Source organism: Hyperolius riggenbachi, chromosome 7, assembly GCF_040937935.1.
Source record: "Hyperolius riggenbachi isolate aHypRig1 chromosome 7, aHypRig1.pri, whole genome shotgun sequence".
In the NCBI taxonomy this organism is placed as follows: domain Eukaryota; kingdom Metazoa; phylum Chordata; class Amphibia; order Anura; family Hyperoliidae; genus Hyperolius; species Hyperolius riggenbachi.
In genome coordinates, this window is record NC_090652.1 from 303,615,414 (window position 1) to 303,642,097 (window position 26,684).

General features: G+C 46.6%; 1 protein-coding gene across 8 annotated transcripts in view; it reads right to left on the reverse strand.

The window, feature by feature from the left end:
- Window positions 1–26,684, reverse strand: part of TNS1 (tensin 1) — a 608,338-nt gene that overhangs the window by 468,632 nt on the left and 113,022 nt on the right. The window contains exon 1 of one of the 8 annotated variants that reach the window (XM_068246097.1): window positions 9,167–9,376. The exons of the other annotated variants lie outside the window; for them this stretch is intronic. Coding sequence (XP_068102198.1) covers window positions 9,167–9,247 — 81 coding nt within the window. The 5' untranslated portion in view covers window positions 9,248–9,376. Of the gene's footprint in view, window positions 1–9,166; window positions 9,377–26,684 lie in introns of those variants that run through there. 8 annotated transcript variants of the gene reach the window in all.

The following is a 26,684-nucleotide window of genomic DNA, read 5'->3' on the forward strand; positions in this document are numbered from 1 at the left end:
TAAGTTAAACTCATTTTTTTATTTTGCTTGGACATTCCCTTTAAGGTGCGTACACACGTCCTGATTTTCCAACCAACTTGTCGTTTTAACGACAAGTTGGACGTATGTATGCGCAATCGAGCAACTGATAACACCCGTTTTGCCGGATCCGCTTGGCGGATCAGTTGGACCAACTGTCGTTCAAACGACTGTCAGGTCCGTATATGTGTACAAAGGACCAGCGGTCGTTTGGCCAACTAATACGTCAAAGTGAGTTGGACGAGAGTTGGACGACATGCAAATTAGTTCGTCGGCCGCTTTGCTGGGTGTGTGTACGTGTCGTTTAAACGACTTGTTGTTCGCCTGATAAGTCATCCAAAGGACAACTAGGCACAAAGTTGGAAGTGTGTACGCACCTTTAAACTGCATATAGATAAAACTTTATCGAATCTGCGGAGTTATTTTTAATTGACTTATTTATATCATTCTAAGTTGCATTTATAAAAACAGACTCGCGTCGCCCGAGTATAACCAAACGATGCAAGCGCAGCGCAGCCAAAACAAAAAGCAGCAGAGTTGCTACAAATCCATTACATAATTCCGTGCGGCCGGATCGACTCGCCTTCCCTGAGCATTGAACGATGTTACGCAATCTGGCCTCAGCAATAAATCACCGCTCACTGCGGCTTCTCAAGCCTCATTAGTTCAGGCAAAACCGCTCACACTGGCAAGCCTGGTGCCAGCACATGCGATACCACTTATTACATAATGCAGAGGGCCGCTAATGCAGAGATCTATAGGCCGGGCAGCGGGTGAGACTGACACAGATGCTTCCAAATGCAATTCAGCCGCCAAGTCCTCCCTGGCTCAGCAGATCTCTGCCAATTCTCATCAGAGAAGGCCGGGTGATGGATGTCAGGTGTGCGAGGCCTGCAACAAGAACTGCAAGCCAGGCGAACCAACTGGTGGGGAAGAACTACAATATCCAGCCAGCAGCTGCTCCCTCGAGTGACATGACTGTGTACTCAGTCATTTATCCAGTATATCAGCACACCGTTTTTCAAATAAGTCACGCTCTTTATTGAGCCATACAATACACAAGACTAGCCGACAATTGTTTTGGGGGCCTCGGAGGGTCCCCCTTTATCAAGGCGTGTGGATGAATTGGACTTTGAGGTGGCATAGCCTATGCCACAATACCAAGCACCCGACTATGCATATGGTGTGCCCACTCATACTCTTTACAGACTGTGTACTCAGTAAGGTGCTGGCTGTCCGTTCTGTATTATGCTATATACAGAATAATAATAACAATAATAGGACATTAGACTATGACTACGGTAGGATTAGATTGTGAGCTCCTGAGGACAGTCAGTCACATGACTATGTACTCTGTACAGTGCTGCAGAAGATGTCAGTGCTATATAAATACATAATAATAATAAGGTAGGACATTAGACTATGACTATGGTAGGATTAGAGTGTGAGCTTCTCTGAGGACAGTCAGTGACATGACTATGTACTCTGTAAAGTGCTGCAGGAGATGTCAGTGCTGTGTAAATACATAATAATAATATGGTAGGACATTACACTATGATTATGGTAGGGATTAGATTGTGAGCTCCTCTGAGGACAGTCAGTGACATGACTATGTACTCTGTAATGTGCTGCAGGAGATGTCAGTGCTATATAAATGCATAATAATAATATGGTAGGACATTAGGCTATGACTATGGTAGGATTAGATTGTGAGCTCCTCTGAGGACAGTCAGTGACATGACTATGTACTCTGTAATGTGCTGCAGGAGAGGTCAGTGCTATATAAATGCATAATAATAATAAGGTAGGACATTAGACTATGACTATGGTAGGATTAGAGTGTGAGCTCCTCTGAGGACAGTCAGTGACATGACTATGTACTCTGTAATGTGCTGCAGGAGATGTCAGTGCTATATAAATGCATAATAATAATATGGTAGGACATTAGACTATGACTATGGTAGGATTAGATTGTGAGCTCCTCTGAGGACAGTCAGTGACAGGACTATGTACTCTGTACAGTGCTGCAGGAGATGTCAGTGCTATATACATAATAATAATAATAATAATAATAATAATAATAATAGTGTAGGACATTAGACTACGACTATGGTAGGATTAGATTGTGAGCTCAGTGTTCTCCCCAGGCTCTTTTAGCCGGGTGCTGCACCCGGCTAGTTTTGGTGAGCACCCGGCTGTCATCGGCTCACCTCCTCCTATGCTGTGAGCAGAGTTGCGCACAGCAGCACCTGCCCTGCATTCTCTCATCTCACCCCACCCGGCTACTTTTTCATGCCACCCGGCTGGGGAGAACACTGGAGCTCCTTTGAGGACAATCAGTGACATGACTATGTACTCTGTGAAGTGCTGCAGGAGATGTCAGTGCTAGATAAATACATAATAATAATATGGTAGGACATTAGTCTATGACTATGGTAGGATTAGATTATGAGCTCCTCTGAGGACAGTCAGTGACATGACTATGTAATCTGTGCTGTGGAAGATGCCAGTGCTATATAAATAAAATGTGTTTTCCTGGGACAAATGTGCTTGTTGTGCAGTATACAGCTGGTTTCCTCTTCTCTCTGGATTCAGCAGGTGGGTGGGTCAGACGTGACCATGTGACACCCAAGGATTAAAAATCAATAGATGCCAGAATGCATTCCAGTAGAAACCATGTGTCTATATAAGGGGTGAGGCGTGTAATTCACAGGAAGTAGGTAGTGAATAATTATAAGACCTTGACCTACTTAGAGGAAGCTATAAAGGCAATAGAGGTCTGCACTCTGTAGGGATAGGGGCACAGCTGCAGGCAAACAGAAATACACACGGAATTTTATGTACTTGCAGGAAATGTATAATCAGCAATTCGACCAGATAGCGATTTGAAAGAGCAATGGTTCCAGAAATGTATAAAAATATTAGATGTTAATGCCCCTTATTCATTCACTTCCTGTATGAGACACCTCTGATAGGCCTGTCTAGTGCTGCTCTTGTGTTGCAGAGCTACTAAGGAAGCGTGTGGCCAGGTAGATCATGTGATTGGATTGTGAGCGGCTCTGATTGGCTGTGATCACGTCTTAAAAAGGAAGCGGAAGTGACCTAAACAGGAAGCAGAAGTGACGTAAACAGGAAGCAGAAGTGACGTATAACAAGCAAATCAGAGACTTCTAAATCTATCAAATGATTAAACCATTTGCATATATTTCCAGGAGCTCTGCTATACATTAGTAGCTCTAGACCTGGAAGCATCAAAGCAGGTTCCTGCCTGCAGGGAAAAGACAAGAAGTTAAACGGGTCAATATTACTCTGTATGGGAGCTGAACAGAAAGCCACAGCAGTTGCAGACAAGAAACAAGACAGTTATGTCTGCATACCTAGATTTTGTTTTAACCCTTTGGAGCCAAAACAGAAAATAGAAGATTCTAGAAAAGGCCCGTTTAGGGTTAGCTCTATTGATACAACTGTTCATCTCTTTTTCTTTTCACTGTGATACCCAACCATTCCTTGCTTGTATTAAATAGGAAAATCCAATATCATTTAAAATAAAAAAGATTCTTCTGTACCAGCCTGGAGTCTGTCCCATCTTGTGGAGTATAGACTGGCCAGAAACTTCCTATCTCCCTTTGCATGTATTAAGTTGTTCAATTTCACAAAGTGCTGCACATTGACTGCCAGAAAATCTGAACAATCCCATATAACAGTTTGTCTTAGGAACCCTGTGTAATAACTGTATTTAGCAAAATATTTTAACACCTTACATGTACACAAGTGGAAATATCACCTAACATACAGCTGAGCCTCTCACTAACTGTGGAAGTCCACTTTACAGCGGACCTGAACTCAGAACTATCTCTCTGTGCTAGAAGATAAGCAACAGCATAATAACCTTTAAAGAAAAAAATGTCTTTGTTACAGCTGATACAAATGCTGAAAAAAAACCTGCAGTATGTCTACACCCTGCTTTCATGGAAGCAGATATATTGTTAACAGCCTGTGCTTTCAAATGAGCTTTACTGCCATGGCAGTCATGTGACACAGGAAAGAGATCAAATTACAGCTTGTGATTAGTCACAGATGAGGGGGGGATTAGACAGGCTAAACTCTCTAAATATATACAGGGTGCATGTTTTTCTTCTGTCCTGGGCAAGAGTTCAGGTCCACTTTAAAGGCACTTATTTTCTATAACCGCTGATCTATCTAGCGCCCACATTTTCCATGGCGCTGTACAAATAAATATAATGAAAACACGTTACATAGACAAAGTTAAAGAGGAACTGTAGTAAACATAACCTAATGTATAAAATAACTTGATTTTTTTTCACAATATTCATTTATAGATTATTTATTCAACCAGCATTCACACATTGTAAATTTCCTCATCCTGATTTACATTCTGAAATGTATCAGTGGCAAATTATTTAGTCCTGTCAGATGATCTCTGCAGAATGTTTACTGAGAATTCTAAAGGTAGTGAAAGTAACTCCTGGTCTGCTAGAATTCCCTGGGAGGAGAATTCCGCATAGCTAAACAGCCTAGGCTATGACATCACTGGGAGGGCGGAGCTACATACCAATATACAGCAGTATATAGCTATAGGGCAGTGATGGCTAACCTTGGCACTCCAGCTGTGGTGGAACTACAAGTCCCATGAGGCATTGCAATACTCTGACAGCTCTAAGCATAACTCGGGGAGGCAGAGGCATGATGGGATTTGTAGTTTTGTAAAAAAACACGATTGGTTCGCACGATGGTCAGGGGCCCCGGACCCCTCTCACTGGCCGGGGCCCCAAGGCCAACACGCGATACCTGGAGGGGAGTGCAGGTGGGCCTGGACCTCTCACACCCAGGCTCTGGACCTCTCACATCCAGGAAACCCACCAACACTGCCTCCATACTGAATGCTAAATGTTGGATTTAGCATTCAGTATGGAGGCAGTGTTGGTGGGTTTTCTGGATGTGAGAGGTCCAGAGCCTGGGTGTGAGAGGTCCAGGCCCACCTGCACTCCCCTCCAGGTATCGCGTGTTGGCCTTGGGGCCGCGGCCAGTGAGAGGGGTCCGGGGCCCCTGGCCATCGTGCGAACCAATCGTGTGTTTTTAAACGTTTTCTTTCAGCTCTAGGACATGGCGGACAGGTGAGCGGTTAGGGAGGGACCCCTGTGGGAGGGATGCCTGCACGGGGCGGTCCTGCTAGCGATGCAATCTTGCGATGGCGTCCAACTGAAGCCTCCCACCTGAATGCTAATGGCTGCTAGATGTGGTATGGCAGGTAAAGGGTGTATGACAGTGCATCCTGATTGGCTGACGAGCACCTGCTGACCAATTTCAAATGTAGCTGGATGCATGTACTGCTGTGTTCTATTCGCTTGTGTGTGTGTTGGATTTGTAGTTTTGTCACAGCTGGAGTGCCAAGGTTAGCCATCACTGCTATAGGAAGATTTTCTGATACTGAAACCAGGAAAATTACCACAAAAGTGAGTATCCTAAATACATTTATTGCATTCCAGTATGTCACTACAGGGCCTCTTTAAAGTTTGCCAAGTAAGGGCTCGTTCAGACTATACGCGCTGCTGTGCGCATTTTGGCAGCGCGTATGATGTGCGACACGCAAGAACGGTAGAAGGGCATAGACAGCCCTTCTACCGTTCCCATCATATGCGTTGCGCAGCAGCGTGATTGCGCTATCGTGTGCTGCATGCATTTTTGGGAATCGCAGCGCAGATCCCATTCATTGTAATGTATGGGATCAGCAGCGCATAGTAGCGCAGATGGCGTGCGATCGGACACGTTGCGTTCTGATCGCACAGCCATCTGCGCTAAATGATGTGAATGAGGCCTAAAAGTCACAGATTTGAATGTCGGCCCGGCCATGATTTTGCATGCTTTCCCCTGGCAGCCTGGGGTTAATGCATACATAGGTTACCCAGCTTCCCCCTAATGATCCCTGGACTGAGGTAGGGGCCTTATACTGGGAAGGAGGGACACCGACATGAACGGGTCATTGCAGTCTGAACTGCTGCAAAAAATGTATCGGTGATGTCAAATATTACCAACACTACATTAATAGAATATCATTCATTTACATAGTGCTGACATTGTCTACCATGCTTTACAGAGCACTTCAGATAACAAGGAGCTCACAATCTAATGCCATTACAATAGTTCAAAGCCTAATCCTGGGTACATGCGTTAAGTTTTTTCGTGCAATTTAGCCACCCGATCACTTTTCGGCACGATTTCACACTCAACTCTCTTATCTTCATTCGTTTTTCTTATCTTTTTCCATTCATCGTTATGAGAAATCGAGCGCAGAAACGATCAGGAGCAATATCAGAAATGATGGATTTTATCTATCTGATCCATCTATCGCACGAAAAAAATGTATCGCGTGTACCCAGCATAACATTCCTACCATTAACCACAGCCAATTCACCTAACGGTATGTTTTTAGGGATACATGAGGGTTACAGATTGCCCAGAGGAAACACAAACATGGAGAATAGAAAAGAGGTGCTCTGCTTGCTATAACTGAATTGCTGTTTATCCCCTGCTTATTGCCTGAAGAAGTGGGCTGTGCCCGCGAAACGCCTTGCATCTTTGGGGTATTTTCAATAAATGTGTATATCTATATATTTACAGTCCTTGGTGTCTGCTTTAACGGAGGCAAGTCCACCACTTCCTCGCAGCAATTTTTTAAAAATGTTATGTACTTTTATCCTTCTGGCGCCTCTGTTCACCTACCAATATAATGGAGAATAGAAAAACTCTCTGCAGACAGTGTCCTGATCAGGAATGAAACTTGAAATGAATATTGTTTATATAGAACCATCATCTTCCGCTGTGCTGTACAGAGGATACTGTCTGGTCTCTCAATTGTCACTCAGGAGGGCTTAAAAACGAATCCCTACTATAGTCATATGTCTGTATGTATTGTCTAGAGAATGTATCATCATTTAGTTAACTTATCTGCAGGGGCGTAACAATAGACCCTGCAAGAGATGCATCCGCAGGGGGGCCCAAAAGCCTTTAGGGGGCTCCGTCCTGAGAGACTGACAACTAACGGCAAGGAGAAATAAATCTTTCTGCTCTCTGAACATTTGTTCTCATGACTGCATCTGCTCAGCCACTGATAATGAATCATACAAAGTTTTGCAGACAAAAATTTGTAGACAGTCCCTATTCACTGGGGGCCCCATCCAAAGTTTACCAGGGGGGCCCAGTGATCTCTAGTTACGCCTGTGCTTATCTGTATGTTTTTGGGATGTGTGACCAGGGTGCCCGGAGGAAACCCACACAGCCACAGGGAGCGCATACAAACTCCCTGCAGATAGTGCCCTGGCTGGGATATGAACCGGGGACCCAGCGCTGCAAGGAGAGAGGCTAACCACTATGCCACCGTGCTGCCTATAAGGGAAGAGTGACCATAATAATTTTAAATGAAGGAACTTAGTAAGTACAGCAATGTAAATGATACAACAGGAGTATGAGAAAGGGACCTTATAAGATTTACACTTGGTGCCGAGCTGATATTTGGACCTATAGCTGTGTGATACTCCGGTTGTTTATTGCCTGATGAAGCGGGATTGTGCCCGTGAAACACGTTGAAGTTTTATCTAGGAGTATGTGAATAAATAATCTCATCCTTAAGCGACAGCATCGTGTCTGTTTTGGTGTGGCCGGTCCACCACCGCCACCTGAATGTTTTAAAGTTTTTAGCATATTTTATCCTTTTGGCGCCTCTGTACATCTTGATACCATGCATTACTCCATTTTCCAATGAGCAATTAACTGCATGAACTTAACAGCAGTGTGGCCAATCAAAAGTCGTTTGAGTAGTGGCCCCCCACACACTGCAGTCAAGATCTTGGCAATTCCCCTTCACTAATCGAGCTGAACAATGTTGTGCCTCCATGCTCTGACACCAATAATCCATTCTGTGTCGATGGAAATCATGTGACAGCCAATTCCTTTTACGATCGACCGATATTTTCCATCCCGCCTGATCGAGTAAATTGGCCAATCTGACCAGATATCGGGCAATTTTAAACGATCAAGCAGTATGGAACATAATCGCTTCTCCCCCGATCCCATAAGATATTAGAATTGAATGGTCGATCGGGCAGGAAAATCGAGTAACCTTAAAGGGAACCCGAAGTGAGAGGGGTATGGAGGCTGACATTTATTTCCTTTTAAACATTGCACATTGTCTGGCTGTCCTGCCTCTAATAACTTTTAGCCATAGACCCCGAGCCAGCATGCAGATCAGACAAGATTAGCTGCATGCTTGTTCCAGGTGTGTGATTTAGACCCTACTGACCAGAAAGATCAACAGGACAGCCATGCAACTAGTATTGTTTAACAGGAAATAAATATGGCAGCTTCCGTAGATCTCACACCTCAGGTTCCTTTTAACTGCCTGTACTGATATCAGGTCATTTAACTGTCTGCATCACTGATTACATTGTTACTTTTAAGTGGCTGCATTACACCAGATCATTTGACACAACACAGCACAACATCCTAACAATAGCTACAAAAACTTATCAACGCTGCAAAGAAAAAGTCACATCCATCAACCACTCTGTTTGCTTCAGCATTTTGGTCCAGAGGAAGACAAACATACCATCCTGGGGCCAACTGCCACCAATATCCCCACCATAAGGGCAACAAATTCCATCCCTGATCTACAAAGACCACCAATCCATCAGTATAAACCGTACTACAGTATATAGTCAGTATAACTTCTAGGCAGTCAGGACCACTTCCAGTAACAGTCTTTCTGGCTGGTCTAGTTTACCCAGCATGTAACAGCTTACATCCCCCCTGGGCAACCAATCAAAAAAAAAAAGTTTAAACCTACTTTTAAAAAGTGAATTCTGATCGGAGGGCACTGATGGAAGCTTCACTGCCCATCACCGCTTTATGAAGCTTGCCTTTCTTTAGGTGGTCCGAGGTGCCCACCCAAATGCGCTGCGTGGAGAATGCAGCTGCCAACGCAGCATCCGTCGCTTGAAAAGATGCTGCCGCTGTTTGACGTTCCCCTCAAACAAACACGAAAAAAAAAACAACCTACGACGTGCAGAAATAAAATACTCAGGATGCCAAGCAAGGCAGATCGCAAATAAAAGTGATATGCCGAATTACGTACCCAAAGCATACAGGACAGGCAGAGCCAGGTCATTCTGGGGTCTTTGCGCGGACGCGGGAGGCAGAGTGGCGCAGAGGGCATTGCTGGGAGTAAGGCGCTGCGACACGGGTCCTTCTCACGCCAAGGTAGCTGCGACACAATCCCAGGGGACCAGGGCGCCCGACTCCATGGCGGTCGGGTAACGGATGAGGATTAACCCTTCGATTCCCGAAGTAAAGTCGTCGTCAGCGGGGGCCTCTTGCGTCTCCCTTGACGGCCAAATTTTAAAATGGTCACGTTCCCCTCCGTTTCCAGCAAGCGATCCCCTATTCAATGCTGCTTTACATCACACTTTGCTCTCTGCAACAAAAAAAAGAGTCTCTGCCTTCTTCTTTCTAAGTTCCTCACACCTCCTGAAGGGAGAGAGAGGGGGTGGTGCTGCCTCCATGCTGTCCCCCCTCCCTTTCCCCCTCCCCTTCCACAGGCTGCCAGCTACAAGAAAACTTTTTAGGAGAGAGAGAGGGAGTCAGAGAGAGAGGGAAAGAGAGAGAAAAATTATTCTGTGGCATTTCCTCTTCATGGTATACCTCAGCCCCCCTATGTCACCCCCCCCCCCCCCCCCCCCCCCAGCCACACACCTCCTCAACCTTCCAGGAAAAAAATAGGGGTCTTTCATTTCCTCCTGGCGGCTGCAGATTCAGGTCTTGGCTTGGGTGAAGAGATACAAGGAAACGTGAAACGATACAGGACGACACAGCCTTCTCGTAATAACGCCACCATACATGCTTCAACCCAAAAGATCGTTTAATCATTGGTGCCCCATCATCTCCTGTATCACTCTTCCAAAGTATTTAAAACGTGCCAACATCTTCTGTGGTGCTCTACGATAAATATTAAGCGGAGGATCGACGTGGACAAATAGAAAAAAATAGCAACTGTATAGAATGCCTAGTAATAAATATGTATATACACAGACATACAGTATAAAAGACAGAACGTACATTTAGAAGCGCCACATGGTAATTTGTCAGCGAGATATAGCCAGTAGTAGAAGATCAGTAATGCTATTAACATTATACTATTGCCTGTTACCGATAGTGGAATATTGCTAATATTATTATTATTTAGTATTTATATAACGCCAACATCTTCCGCAGCGCTGTACAGTGTCTTGTCACTTAACTGTTCCTCAGAAAGGCTCACAATCTAATCCCTACCATAGTCCAATATCTATGTATGTATCATGTAGTGTATGTATTGTAGCCTAAAGCCAATATTAGGAGGAAGCCAGTTAAAGAGAATCTATATTTTTTTTTAAAATGCCCCTGGGGAGTACTCACCTCGGGAGGGGGAAGCCTCCGGATCCTATCGAGGCTTCCCCCGACCTCCTCCGTCCCACGGCGGTCTCGCTAGAGGTCCACGAACGGCGGCCATGTAAGTATTTACCTTCCCGACTCCAGCGCAGTTGCGGCTCTCGTTTCGGAAATAGCCAATCCCAGTCGGGTCCGCTGTACTGCACAGTTGCAAGACAACTACGCAGTAGAGCGTCCCCGACTGCGATTGGCTATTCCCGAGCCAAGAGCCGCAACAGCGCCCCCGCTGGAGCCAGGAAGGTATATATTGCACAGCCTGACAAATTGTTGGCTGTGCATTGCAAGGGCCAGAGCGAGCGCACCGTCGAACGGAGGCGGACAGGGGAAGCCTCGATAGGATCCAGACGCTTCCCCCTCTCCTTTGTTAGCACAGAGTCTCTAACTTATTTGTAAGTTTTTGGGATGTGGGAGGAAACCAGAGTGCCCAGAGAAACCCCCCCCCCCACACACAGGGAGAACATACAAACTCCTTGCAGATAGTGCCCTGGCTGGGATTAGGGCTGGGGACCCAGCGCTGCAAGGTGAGTATGCACCAACCACTAGGCCACCGTGCTGCCCAATATTACAGATATTCTACTATTGGACTATCTGATCCATGCCTCACACTAACCTCCCCCATCTATGCCTAAAGATGGCCACAAACACACAATATAATTTTTAAAATGTATTTTCAAGCATTTAAAAATCTGAGCAATGTACCACACACGCGTGTTCAATTCTTCCCCAAATATAAAAAAAAAAAAAAAAAAAAAACACTCGGAAGAAAATGCTTGTGGGAACCGGGTGTAGGAAATTGTACGCCACAATTGTGGCTGTCTAAGCCTGATGCGTCGTAGGATTTACGCCACCTGACATTTCCGCTCCCGACGCGACCGTGCGCACCCTGTCATATGACAGCTGACATCTCCCCTCAGTGATCAGGAGAAATCGCGATCGCCGGTGGATCGTAGTGATCACTATTGGCAGCGGCAGTCTGAGGGGAAGAAGAGGACGGGGAATCACCTTCCTGATGTTCCCCCTAGGCGATTGGCGCTCCCCATCGCTCTGGCCGGCATCCTCGCTTGCTCTGCCTTAAGTGTCGGGTCCTGGCTTGATGACATCATCAAGCCGCGACCCAGAACTTAGCGGCAGTGCGAGCGAGGATGCCGGTCAGAGCAGGGGGGTAGAGCTGCTCTTCGCTGGGGCCTGGGAGGTGAGTAAAGGCTGCCGGCAACACTGGGGACGCCTTACCATACTGGGAACACTAATGCCTAGCTAGCCCTACCAGGGATCCAGCTGCCTGACAACCCCCCCTCCCCACCCCTCATGTAAAATGGCCTGGTCCTTAAGGGGGGTTAGGCAAACAGTCCCAAAAGGGTTAAGAAATTGACAATCCACCATTCGTATAGCGCTTTTCTCCTGTTGGATTTAAAGTGCTCAGTAGGCCACCCTGCAGTGTTAGGGAGTCTTGCCCAGGGACTCCTTACTGAAGAGCTGGGATTTAAACCCCGGTCACCTGTGTTAGAAGACCTTAACCAGTACCCTATCCAGCCACTACTATCCAGGTGTACTCCTGCGGCAGACACGTCTATACAAAGGATTTTTCCCTTTGAGAATGACTTCAGCCGGGTAGCACCACACCAGATGTAGAACTGACTCTGTAAAAACGGACCAGTTTTTCTTTAAACTGCTCAGTTTGTTACATTGGGCATCAGGTTTTATGTTCTGTTCCCCACCCACTAGGTACCTGGCACCACAGTCCCTCCAACGCCACTGCTGCCGTCCATTCAGGTCTCTGCCCACAAATAACGCTGGAATACCAATCCCAGAGTGCCAGCATAAGCATTTCAGGCTCTCATTGGTTTCACAATAAATGGGCGGCAGCGGTGGCGAACAAAAATGGGAGGGGGCAACATCGGTGGCGAACACAAATGGGCGGGGGCAGCAGCGGTCGTGAACACAAATGGGCGGGGGCAGCAGCGGTCGTGAACACAAATGGGCGGGGGCAGCAGCAGTCGTGAACACAAATGGGCGGCAGTAGTAGCAGAGGAGAACACAAATGGGCAGCAGCAGTAGCGGTGGAGAACACAAATGGGCGGTGGAGAACACAAATGGGCGGGGGCGGCAGCGGTGGAGAGCACAAATGGGCGGCGGCAGCAGCAGCGGAGAACACGAATGGGCAGCAGCAGTAGCGGTGGAGAACACGAATGGGCAGCAGCAGTAGCGGTGGGGGAACACAAATTGGTGGCAGCGATAGCAGCGGCGGAGAGCATGAACGGACAACGGCAACAGCAGTGGAAAACAAAAATGGGCGGCGGCAGCGTGGAGACCACAAATGAACAGCAGCAGTAGCGATGGAGAACACGAATGGGCAGCAGCACAAATCTTGTGAAACATATGCAGTAAGCAGCCTATGGAGGAGGTACACCGTCTGTTCTTAAAGACTAGCATTGATTCCAAACCACAGGATTACACCTAAAATCTGCATTGCTGAATTGTAGGGTTATTTCACCTTTTACACAGAAGACCCCACAGCAACCAATCAAATTCTTCCAGTAAATTCTCCCTGCAAGTAGAAAGCTTCTGATTGGCTGCTAATGAGAGAGGCAGAGGCTGATCCCTGCGAGTTTTCTACACGTGGGGCTCTTTGTTCCCCGGCGTTATAATGCTCTCCACATGTTGGCCTTTCCACCGAGCACAAAAGTAATTCTGTTATAAAAACCAGAGGGGGGAAGAAAAAAGAAAAAATCAAACAACATTATCTGAAGAAACACATCCGGTCCATTATTGTCGATGCCGTCACGCCGCAACATTTCCATTAGTAAAACATTAATTGCATCGCAGTGCTGAGTACCAACAGGGAAACGTCGCCAAAAATCACTGATATGGATCTGTACAAATACTTCCTGCATGCGAAAAGGTGCAGCCCGGAAAGGCAGAGGTACAACTACAGTGTATGGACACAAAGGGGGACCCAGTCCAGTGCTCCGGGCCAAACACACAATGAGAACTCTTTATTCCACATATGGTCGCTGAAGAAATTCACTGCTCTGTGTTATGCATTTGTTTAGTCAGACCAAAGTGTCTACTTAGCTCTGGTGGCTGGAGAGTGTACTGGTTAAAGTGGATCCGAGATAAACTTTTACTCACTGCATAATTGTGTTCCTTTCATATAGTTTATAGGGCATTCGTCACGCCAAATACTTTTTTTGTTTTGTTTAATACTCTAATTCCCTATAAACTAAACAAGCCTCGCCCACAGCTTTTCACAGTGCCTTAGCATTGTAGCAAGGGCTTATGGGAGCTCAGTCTGGGCAGGAGGAGGAGGAGGTTACTAGCCATTGATTTCAGAGGCAGAGGAGAGGAGAGAGGAGGAGAGGGGAGTGAGTTTACACACAGGCAAGCCGATAGCATCTCCAGACCTCAGCCTGTGACAATGTGACAAACAGAACATGGCTACCCTCATTGTATTGTGCCCTCTTCTGGTCCCCACGTTCCATCGCTGGCTCCCCCATTACCAGTCTCCGACCTACGGATCGAAGACCGCTCTCTGCCGCTGCGGGAGGCTATTGAAGTCTTTGAGAGCCAGAGTGTTCCCAGAGACGGGCCGCTCTGTACGGCGCATGCGCCAGCACGCATTTGCATGCACATTATGGAGCCGTCCGTCTTCAGGAGACTTCCGAATCCTCCTGCAGTAGGAAATTTGAGAGCCGGAGCCTGCGGGGAAACGCGGGGACCAGGAGAGGAACAGGACGGCTCTATAGGACCCAGAGCCTTCCCTTTCCTTCTATTTTTTTTTTTATGAATCGCTTCAGACTCACTTTAAAGGGACACTTAAGTCAAAAAAAAAAAATGAGTTTTACTCACCTGTGGCTTCCAATAGCACCCTGCAGCTGTCCGGTGCCCTCGCCATCTCCCTCCGATCCTCTTGGCCCCGCCGGCAGCCACTTCCTGTTTGGGTGACAGGAGCTGACAGGCTGGGGACGCAAGTGATTCTTCGCATTCCTGGCCACAATAGCGCCATCTATGCTGCTATAGCATATATCATATACCATATAGCAGCATAGAGGGTGCTAATGTGTCTGGGAACGCGAACAATCACTCGCGTCCCCAGCCTGTCAGCTCCTGTCACCGAAACAGGAAGTGGCTGCCGGCGGGGCCAGGAGGATCGGAGGGAGACGGCGAGGGCACCGGACAGCTGCAGGGGGCTATTGGAAGCCCCAGGTGAGTAAAACTCATTTTTTTTTTTTGACTTAAGTGTCCCTTTAAAGAAAACCTGTAAACCTTCTGGGGGGTACTTACCTCGGGAGGTGGAGAGCCTCTGGATCCTAACGAGGCTTCTCTCATCCTCGAGGTAAAGATTTACCTACCGCGATCCTGCGCAGTAGCGGTTCTTCGTTCGGGCTAAGGCGAAAATAGCTGAGCCCGATCATATCCGCTCTACTGCGCAGGCACAACGGACTCACACCTGCGCAGTAGAGCGGATACAAACGGGCTCCACTATTTCCGCCTTAGCCTGAATGAGAAGCCACTACTGCGCCTGCGTAGGATCGCGGTAGGTAAATATTGTGCCATTTGTCAAGTTTGTTGAGGAGGTTTCGGGGGGGGGGGGGGGGGGAGCGATGGATTCTCCCAAGTTACAGAGGACAGGGAAGCCTCATTGGGACCCTGAGGCATCCCCCTTCTGAGGTAAGTATCCCCCAGGGGGGTTTTTTTCATTACAGTCTCTTAAAGAGAAACCGTAACCAAGGATTGAACTTCATCCCAATCAGCGGCCGATACCCCCTTTCCCAAAAGAAATTATTTGCTTTTCTCAAAAGTATCATCAGGTGGGTCTGTATGGCTGATATTATTGAAACACCTCCCACCATGGTGCTGACATCACACTGTGGGAGCCCTGTTGCAGTGTGGGAAATAACAGCTGTTACCAACTGCCCAAAAATCAAGCAGCATCTCCTTCCAGTGACATCACCTGCCAGCAGTACAAATGTCACCATGTGATAAATGTCGGAATGTAAATCAGGGAGAGGAAAGATTTTACAATGAGCAAACACTGACTAAATCATTTATACACAATTATTGTAAAAATGAAGCACTTTTGTTCATTACGTTATTTACACTGGAGTTCCTCTTTAAAATGGACAAGGAAATGTATCAAACCCATCGCATTCTTTTGTGTGAAATTATAAGTATTCATTCTGGAAAAGAAGGGTTGTTTTAGTGGATAACTTAAAGGACACCTAAACTGAGAGGGATATGGTGGTGGCGATATTCATTTACTTTAAAGGGAACCTAAACTGAGAGGGATATGGATGTTTCCTTTTAAACAATACCAGTTACCTGGCTTCCTGCTGATCTCTTTGGCTGCAGTAGTGGCTGAATCACACACCTGAAAAAAGCATGCAGCTAATCCAGTCTGACTTCAGTCAGAGCACCTGATCTGCATGCTTGTTGAGGGGGTGTGGCTAAAAGTATTAAGGCTCAAACACATCAGACTATAGTCTTTGGAAAATGGAAGATCGTAGACCAATTTTACCCCCTTCCATGTGGTATGAGAGCCATACTCTACACAGTCTATTCTATGGAGCTGAACTCCCCATCAGACAGAAATCTTTGCAAGATGCTGCACACACAGATGCTGTACACATGCAACAGATCAGTATCTGCAAAAGATCCGTTCCTGCAAAATGCATTCATAGTCTATGAGATCTGCAGATCATCATGCACACCTTGTTTAAATGACATTCATCTGCAGATCAGACAATTATCTGCCGATCTGAAGATCCAACCTGGTGGATCTGAGCTACAGATAATTGTCCGTTAAACAAGGTGTGTATGAGATCAGTAGATGTCATAGACTATGAATGCATTTGGCAGGAACGGATCTTTTGCAGATACTGATCTGTTGCATGTGTACAGCATCTTTGTGTGCAGCATCTTGCAAAGATTTCTGTCTGATGTGGAGTGCAGCTCCATAGAATAGACTGTGTAGAGTATGGCTCTCCTACTACATGGAGGGGGTAACATTGGTCTGTGATCTTTCATTTTCCAAAGACTATGGTCTGATGTGTGTATGTTACTGGTATTATTTTAAAAGGAAAAATCCATATCCTTCTCAGTTTAGGTTCCCTTTAAACAATACCAGTTGCCTGGCTGTCCTGCTGATCTCTTTGGCTGCATTAGTGTCTGCATCACACACCTGAAACAAACATGCAGCTAATCCAGTCAGACTTCAGTCAGAGCACCTGATTTGCATGCTTGCTCAGGATCTATGGCTAAACCTATTAGAGGCGGAGGATCAGCCGGACAGCCAGGCAATGCGCATTGTTTGAAAAGGAATTAAATAGGTCAACCTCCATATGTCTCTCACCGCTTTAATTTTTCGCGATGTCACATCCATTGGGAAGACGTAGAATTGGTAATTGGGGGCGTTATTTTCATTGTAAACCATCCTTCTATCCTTTTCCTGCAGCAATTACCGAGTGACGGTTTTGATGGTCGCCATGACTGTAACAATGGGTTTAGTTTTGGCAGCGCCGCATTTGATCCTCAAGAACAATATTCAGAACCATCTATCAAGGTGTCCAGCGGGGATCTTAACCAAATGAGAGCGCCGTAAATACGTCTAAATAATGCCTGGGAGAGGATTGATCCCCTGCATTAGAGGCTGGCGGCTTTGCTTATACAGCTGGAGCTGGCCGGCCTGTTTACACCGCTAACGAGGCAGGAAGATGTCCAGAGAGCGCTGCCAGTTCAGGGACCCCCCTGGGACGCATAACCTGTAATTAATTTGCGCAAGAAGAAATATTTGCTATTTGCGGGGCTGCAGTGGAACAAAGAGGGCCTTGTGGACAGTCTGAGGCCTTCAGCATCAAGCTTTGTGACCAGAAAGAGGAAAGTTGCTGCTAGTTACTGTAACTGCTGATCGGTACCAACTGCAGCTCTGGCTTTCAGCAGCCAATCAGATTTCAGCAAAAAAAATTGAGGCAAATTTACAAAAAAAACTGATGTTCAGCTAGCGGAAACCAACTTCACTGCCTTTCTAAAGTGCAGTTGAACTCTTGCACAGCACAGAAGGAAAACAAAGAAATGCACCCTGTATGTATTTAGAGAGTTTAGCCTATCTAATCCCCCCTCATCTGTGACTAATCACAAGTGTAATTTGATATCTCGGCTGCCACGACAGAGCAGCTAATTTGCAAACAAAGGATGTTAACAATAGGTCTGCGTCCATGAAAGCAGGAAGTTGACACTGCAGATTTATTGCAGGATTTGTATAAGCTGTAAAAAAGAAATGTGTTTTGCAAAGTTGCATCTGAAGAAACCGCAAAACTTCTGGAAGGCCTGGAACCCACTAGCACATACATGTCAAACTCCGGCCCGTGGGCCAAATCTGGCCCTCTGAGCCATCAGCTTTGGCCCTCGGGTGGTTTCCCCACTTTGCATTATGTTTGCCCCACTCTAGACCACCAGAGAAGCTACATTGGAGGGTAAGTCCTAGATCACCAGGGAAGCCATATGGGGAAGGGGACAGCACTAGATACCAGGGAACTGTATAGGGGAGGGAGGACCACTAAACATCAGGGAATTGTATAGATAAGGGAGGGAGGACCACTAAACACCAGGGAACTGTATAGGGGATGGAGGGTGGCTATTAGACACCAGGGAACATTATAAGGGAGAGAGGTGGACACTAGACACTGAGTTCAGCCTGGGATTTGGTCCCAGAGCTCAATTTCAGCCCTCTTTGTATTTGAGTTTGACACCCCTGTTCTAACAGTACATTGCTAAGCCGTTTTTGAGCACTTGTAATTTAAAAAAAACTCTATATTATGCTACGGGTGGGTGTGAGCCCACTGGAGCCGTGTGATTTTATAAAAATCACCCATAGCATTGCATTAACAATGCCCACTTGACTAACAAGACCACAAAGTGGAGAGGTTTGGATAGGATCACAGCACCACCATTGGCGACAACCAAACACAGCATAGCAGCACAAACGCCTCTAGCCAAATGTGAAGCACGGTGGTGAAGGGGTGATGATTTGGGCTTATTTTTCAGCCACAGGAGCTGGGCACCCTGCAGGCATGGAACCAGGCATGAAATCCTCTGCATTCAACAGTATTATAAAGTCAAATATGAGGAGGTGTGTTGAGACTAGAGATGGCCCGAACAGTTCGCCGGTGGACAGTTCCCGGCAAACTTCCACTGTTCGCATTCTCGGCGAACAGCAAACATTTGGCGTGTTCAACTAGCCCCCTATACATCATCATGCAGCCAAACTTTGACCCCTTAAAAACAGATAAGTGCCTACCTACAAGAGAGTGCAAGCCCCACTTGTGGGATAAAATACACACCTAGCATACACATAACCTGTCTGCCACTGAAGGATGTTGGAGTCCTGTAACAGCTTGCATGCAACCTATTAAGTACTCGTCCCTCCCACTGCGAAGAAGTCATCCTCTATGGGAGGGGCCTAACACTAACTAAATCCTACCTATGCATATGCATAGCCTGGGTGCGTCACCAAGAAAAAATTGAAAATTGCGCAAAAGGTCGATCAACGCATCACCAGGCCGCTGCTCCCACATAACAGCCTTTTGGTGTATATGCAGAGCTTCTGTTTGGGTTCAAGGTGCGTTTGTAGTTCCTGGGGGGGCTCAGCGCACCTCTGATTGGAGGCCATTCAGAGGCGACCTGGTAATGCGCTGATCCACCTTTTGCAAAACTTTGACCCCTTACCTCACAGTCAGCAGACACATGGCAGCCAATCAGCTAGCACCCCCTCCTGGACTTCAATCTCCCTATTAAAAAGCAGTTGCAGTGGCCATATTGGATTCATTCTCTGCTGGCTGCTGACTGTTAGTGAGAGCAGGGTCAGACTTGCTGCAGATAGGTAGGGAAAGCATTAGCTAGGCCTGTGTTCTTGATCCTCACTTGTTATGAAAGCATCCCAAAAAGCCCTATTGAGGGCTAGCACATCGGTCTCCTGTGTTTTGTTTTTTTTTGTGTGTGACACTACACAGCCCACTGACACCCAGAGCTGTGTGTACACTACTGCTGTTGCTACATTAAGTTGCAGGCACAGGACCACTCCAGTGCATTATTATTTCACTGTATGAAGGGGGGAATCTGGCCAGCGCTTCCTGAAGAGGCAGAGCTCTCTGCTACAGCTTTGCCTCTTCTGATGTCAATCCCCGCGGATCGCCGCCTCTCCCCGCCCCTCTCACTCTTCCTTCACAGAGAGGGGTGGGGAGAGGCAGCGATCCGCGCTGCGATTGACGGCAGGAGAGGCAGAGCTACAGCTCATAGCTCTGCCTCTCAGGGCAGCACAATCCATGACCAAGTTGGTCATGGATGTTTGCCCGGGGATTTGGGGGGACTGCAGCACTCGTTTTTCAGCAGTGATGCGGCGGTTTACCGCTGATGAGACTTCTGACACTAAATAAAAAGGTAAACATAGCAAAAAAAAAATTTGCTTCAGAGTCTCTTTAAGTTGCAGGCACAGAACCACTCCAATGTATTATTATGTCACTGTATTCTGATAGTACAGTACTATAGCATTCTCTGTGTGAGATACTCCACAGCCCACTGACACCCAGAGCTGTGTGCACACTACTGCTATTGTTGCTACATTAAGTTGCACGCACAGTACCACTCCAGTGGTACTTTAAAAAAAAACAAGAACCCGGCTTTGCATTAACTCCATAATTTTTGGTGGTGCTTTTGGCAATGATCCCCCTCCGGCATGCCACCATCCAGGTGTTAGACCCCTTGAAACAACTTTTCCATCACTTTTGTGGCCAGAAACAGTTTTAAAATTTGCCTAAGCACTGAAGTCTATGGCGGATCGCCTGTTCCCGAACATTTGCGGAAGTCCACATTCGCTGTTCGCGAACGGAAAATTCTATGTTTGGAACATCTCTAGTTAAGACTGGTATAACTCGAGGCGAAAACTGGGTCAAGCAACAAAAAAAGTGACCCCAAGCCCACCAGCAAATCTACAACAGAATTACACAAATTGGTTGCACCTGAAAAACTGTATGTCGCTTTCGATTATATGAGCACCTGTAGATCTGCATTCTCACGCTGAATGGCGGGGTGTCCATTTACAGCGCTAGTTTGTTGGGAAACTTACATTAAAATGACTGGCAAGCCATGAAAAAAAAATGGCCAATTTCCCCTCTCCATGTTTCTGCAATATAAAGCGTAATGGAAGCCAGATGCTTGGACGCAGGGAAGATGCTACTCGGGTAGGATATGTCTACATGTGTTACAACATACTACAAACACAGAGGGGAGATCAGGAAGGACGGGGGGATGATTCATTCTCTGGCTGAGCAGAACGCAGTTTGGGACGAATCTACAACTTTCTCGGCAAATGATAAATGGCCCAAATGAGGATGAGTGTAAAGAGAGAAATACAGAGAGAAGCGACAGCCAGGGCTGTACAAAGTTCTCAGATCTGCCATAATCACGATTTTCAAGAGTTTTGCAGCTTCAAACCTTGAGAAAATCAAATCCCACTTCCTGCCGTCTGATTGGCTCGTTTTGGAGCTGCATGTAATTTGCATTCAATTTGCAAAGTAGCCAGAATGATATACATCCCATTGGCCAATACTAATGTTCAGATAGTTATCTCACATCATGCCCTGCGATGAAGCCAAAGCAACCTTTTCTACGGTGGCTGAACTACTTTTGTTTGTTGGGCAGTTCAGTCTCTCAGCTGCCGGCCACTAGGGATGATTAATGAGATGCAAATATTTGCGAGTTCATGCAGAATTATGTAAATTTTATGCAAATATATGACGCTTGAAAATGCACCAATCAAGTCCCACCCAGGTTTAAAATCGATTGGTTAATTTTCAAGCTGCATATATTTCCATCAAAATGTACATAATCCTGCATGAACTGGGAAATATTTGCACTTCATAGACAATCCCTAGTGGCTGGCAGCTGGGAGACTGATCAATGGAGATGCAAATAATTTTTAAGTTCATGCAGAATTATATACATTTTTATGCAAATATATTCAGTTTGAAATGGACCAATCAATTTAAACCTGGGTGGGATTTGATTGGTCCATTTTCGAACTGCATATATTTGCATAAAAATGTACATAATCCTGCATGAACCCAGAAATATTTGCATCTCATTGATTATTCCAACCAGCCAGGAGTGCCTTCTGGCTGGCTGTCGAATGGCAGTGTTCATAGCACCACGTGTCATCATTTGCCAGGTGGTGGCGTTCCCTAGTAGTAAAAAAAGCGACTTGAGGTGCTCAATAATCGAATTTTCTGAACAACTGACAGTCCGATTCAATCGGAAATGACCGTTCAGGCCCACCAACAAGTTAACAGCAATTCTTTCAGACTAAAATATTCAGATCAAGGGGGTGATCCATACAATGAACATTTGCAGTTGATTGGCACAATTAACAGCACACAATCGGATTGATCATGCGATCGGACGTTCAGAAGATTGCACCTTGAGGGCAAGTTTCCACTATCGCGAATTCGCATGCGTTTCCTGCATGCAAATTCGCATAGCCAATACAAGTGGATGGGACTGTTTCCACTTGTAAGGATTCCTTTGCATTTTTCTGTGCAGAAAAAATCTGCATGGCAGAGCCATCATATTTCGCATACCGCTATGCGATTCGCATACAATGTATTTAATAGGGAATTCGTATGCGGTATTGGTATGCAAATTTTCATGCAAATTCGCATACCATTTTGCATGGAATCAATGGAAAAGCACACTGGCACTGCCATTGTTAAATTCGCATACATCGTCATCCATGTGAAATCATATGCGAATTTGCATGAAAATTAGTATATAACTGCATGCGAAATTCGCATCCGTATCCAAATTTTTACCGCGGCGATTCCCACTGCACAAGTGGAAACGGGCCCTCAGGGCTGCCACCGGCGCACTCAGATGTAACAATTGTCGCCCGTTGAGTATGAGGCGTTGCACGGGCGCGCACCCCGAACCGTTGCTCGTCGCTGCTGTCGCCAGGCAATTGGCGCGGTCAATCGCATGGCGACAGTTGCCACCGCAACTGTCGCTAGTCCGCGTGGGTATGCGGACTAGCGACAGCAACAACCAGGGAATACCTTCAACTCCAGCGGGGGGAGAAACAACAGCGACAGCTTCCGCCGCATTAGTTGCCACGTCCCTTCGCCGTGTGTATGCGGAGGGACCTGGCGACGAGCTGTCACCGGCCTGTCACGCACACGCTCCCGTGTGCTAGCGACAGGCCAGAATGTTGCCCGTGAGTATAGGGCATTACATTAGACTCCAAGGAACTGTATGGGGAGGGGGGCACTAGACATCAGGGAACCGTAGGGGGGGGGGGCACTAGACACCAGGGAACTGTATAAGGGAGTGGGAACTGTAAAGGATAGGGGTAGGTGTGCGGGAGTAGCCACAGGGAACTTTATATGAGAGAGAGGTGGTCACTAGACAATGATGTTGGAAAGCGACTTGGTTCCTGTGTTCAATATCTGCCCACTTTGTATTTCAGTTTGACATCCCTGCTCTACACCAAGGCTGAGTGTAAGGGCTTGTTTCCACTGTTGCGACGCGATTCGCCGGCATTCCGACGCTTGTAAAAACGCATGCGGATGCGTTTCTGCATGCGTTTACCCGCGATTTCGCGTGCGATTTCGCATGGCAGGGTGCCATGCGAAATTAACCATGACACTGCCAGGGCAAAATAAAATTGAAAAAGGTGTGAAATCGCACGCGAAATCGCGGGTAAAAACGCATGTAACAAACGCATGCGTTTTTACTATTAAATACATTAGCGGCGATTCGCACGGATTCCCGACGCAGGCGAAATCGTTGCCTCTTTTGTGCGTTTTTTCTCCGCAACAAAAAAACGCACAACGCCACCGCAGGAGTGGAAACAGCCCCATCCACTCACATTACATGTGCGAATCCGCATGCGTTGGACGCATGCGGATTCGCGATAGTGGGAACGAGCCCTAATTGGTGGTTGCTCAATGAGGCAACCCAGACTTGTGAGTATATGCTGAAACCAGGCACGCTTACTTTAAGAAATTATTAGAACTATTCCCAGACTTTCTTACATTAGAAGATGAGAGAAAAACATATATCCTACTGGGAGAAGAGGAATCCGCAGTGACAATCGCTACACACTATGTCACAGCATGCCACAGACTGAGAGGAGCAGAACGGAACTGTAAACCTAAAAATGTCCACAGACTGCTTAGCCATTGTCCCCCTACCCCACCCCCCTTCCATGTCCCCCTTTTTCCCCTTGCTTTGGCAATACCTGTATGAATCTTGGTCATGCCAAAAAAGCTTTCTTTGATTTGATTTGAGTATGTTTTTGTTAGAAAGTTCATCGACATACTGCACCATACCGGGCTTTTGGTGTTCCTGCTGTGTTCTTGTCTCTCTCATTGCCTAGATTGCGTTCCATACTTTACTCTTAAGGTTTGTATACACGTCCGATAAAGATCGTTCGTTACGAACGATTTGTGACGTTTACACGATATTCAAATTAGACCGAAAAGATTGTTCGTAATGAACGATTGTGTACACACGTGAACGATATAAGTATAAAGTACTGAACGACGAACGATAAAAAAATGCGTGCGCAAACGGAAGTGACGTTATGAACATGCGTACTACTCCACAGATAATTATTATCGGACGATCTTTGTACACACTGCAACGATTGAACAATTATCTTTCGAAAAAATCCACCGGGTTGGATCGGTCGGATTGAACGATAACGGTCGTTATCGTCCAAAAAAACAATCGTTGGAAAATTTGGAACGCACGATTATCGGTCCGATTGTCGTTATCGTTCGTTTTCGAACGATCGTTATCGTACGTGTGTACTCAGCTTTAGTTTCTGCCTGGATGTTGAGTTCAAAGCGGACCTAAACTCAGAACTCTCTGCTCTAAAAGATAAGCAGCAGCATAATAACCTTTAAAGAAAAACATTTCTTTGTTGCAGCTGATACAAATCCTGCAATAAATCTGCAGTGTGTCTACTTCCTGCTTCCGTGGAAGCAGACATAGGGTTAACATGCTGTGTTTACAAATTAGCTTCTCTGCCCAGGCAGTCAGATGACACAGCTGAGGGATCAAATTACATTTGTGATTAGTCACAGAGGAGGGGGAATTAGACAGGCTAAATTCTATTAATACCCACAGGGTGCATTTCTCTCTGTTTTCCTTCTGTCCTGTGCAAGAGTTCAGGTCCACTTTAAAAAAGGAACTGTCGCGCAAATCTTAAAATTTAAAAAACATACAAATAAGAAGTACGTTTCCTCCTGAGTAAAATAAGCCATAAATTCTCTCCTATGTTGCTGACAATACGGACAGATTTTGGGCTAGTCCATCTCTTCATGGGGGATTCTCAGCATGGCCTTTGCTCTCTATAAAAACACTCCGTGAAAATAATTAACCTCCCCAGCGTTCTGGAGGAGCTGAGCTCGTCCAGAGACGCTGGAGGGCACCGCTCAGGCCCTAGTGGGCAGATTTTGATTTTTTTTTTTTTATCAAACACGCAACTAGCACTTTGCTAGCTGCGTGTTTGCTCCGATCGCCGCCGCTCGCCGCCGATCCGCCGCTACTCGACGCGAAAGAGGGCCCCCACCCCCCCCGCACAGCCTGGCCAATCGCCGCCAGGCTGCGCTTTGGGGTGGATCGGGAGTCCCTGTGACGTCACAAAGTCTGACGTCACTCCGTTCGTCGCCATGGCGACGGGGAAAGCCCTAAATCGCTGGCGGTGATCGGAAGGGAGCAGGAAGGGGAGAATCAGGCTGCGGGAATCAGAACGTCCAGCAGGTTAATACAGAGATGCAGTCATCCTCCCTGCACACTATTTTGGCAGTTGAACGGGGCAACTGCCATTCACTAAGTGCTTTTAAAAATAAACAGAACCCCCCTATGACAAGATGGGCTAGTCCAAAATCAGTCAGTAATGTCAGTTTTCTACTACTTACTGTAAGTGACAGCAAAATAGGAGGAAAGTAATTTATGGCTCATCTTACTCTGGGAGAAATGTACTTATTTGTAAGTGTTTTCAATTTTAAGATTTTCGCGACAGTTCCTCTTTAAGCAAAAGGTGTGCTATGAGATGGATGACATCAGCTTAGCGGCTGCGCGGTCCAAGAAGTGACGACACGCGTTGGCATCTGTGCCAAGGACACCAGGCAACCCCCCCCCCCCCCCCCCCAGGGCTGCCCGGTAATCCATGGTGCTACTTCCTAAACATTCTCTCTTCTCTTTTCTTCTACTTTGGCCAGAAAACAGGGACAGCAGAGCCCAGGACTGCAGAACGGCTGGTGCTGTAAACTTTTATAGAGGGAATTGGGGGCTATTAGGACCTATAAAAGCCACAGGTCTCCAATGGACATTTTAACTATGTGGTCCTGGGTAGATGCTGCACATTAACCATTGCCCACCTCCCTGAGCTCAAAGTCATTACAGATGGGGGGGGGGGGGCTATAATAAGATTATAGCAGATCACATGGGGACTTTTATGAGGCTTCGACCCTTCCACAATTGAGGTTACCCAAATCCAAGGGTGTCAATGAGGTCTTAAAATACAAAACACACAAATAGACACAACATTTGAGGACATGCTGGGCTGGAAGACACAGTTACGGCCTCTTTGGGAAGAGTATTATCCACAGACAGTCCCAGACAAATAACTCTGCAGGTCAGAGGTCAGATCCGGGCTAAGCTCGCGCTGTAAACATGTCACTCGCCTGGGCCTAAATGGAGTCTGGATTTCCGAATTACATAAAACACGTTTACAGCGTGATGGACACAAGTCAAGCGTGGAAGACAAAGGCGAAGAGCTGAATACCCACCGCAAAGAGCGCGGGAGATGGATCGGGGGATACATGGCGACAAACTATGCAACGAAAGATCGTTCCTCAAACCTTCTTCTGCAATCGCGTATCGTGGGATTAAAGCACAGGCGCGGGGGTCAATGGCGATCGGAACAACCAACCACAAGTGGATCCAGTGTTCTCCCCAGGCTCTTTTAGCCGGGCGCTCTACCCGGCTAGTTTTGGTGACCACCCGGCTGTCATCGCCTCACCTCCTCCTATTCGGTAAGAAGAGTTGCGCACAGAAGCACCGGTGTTCCAACTAACTAGCATACATTGACAAAACAGCATACATTTAAAGTG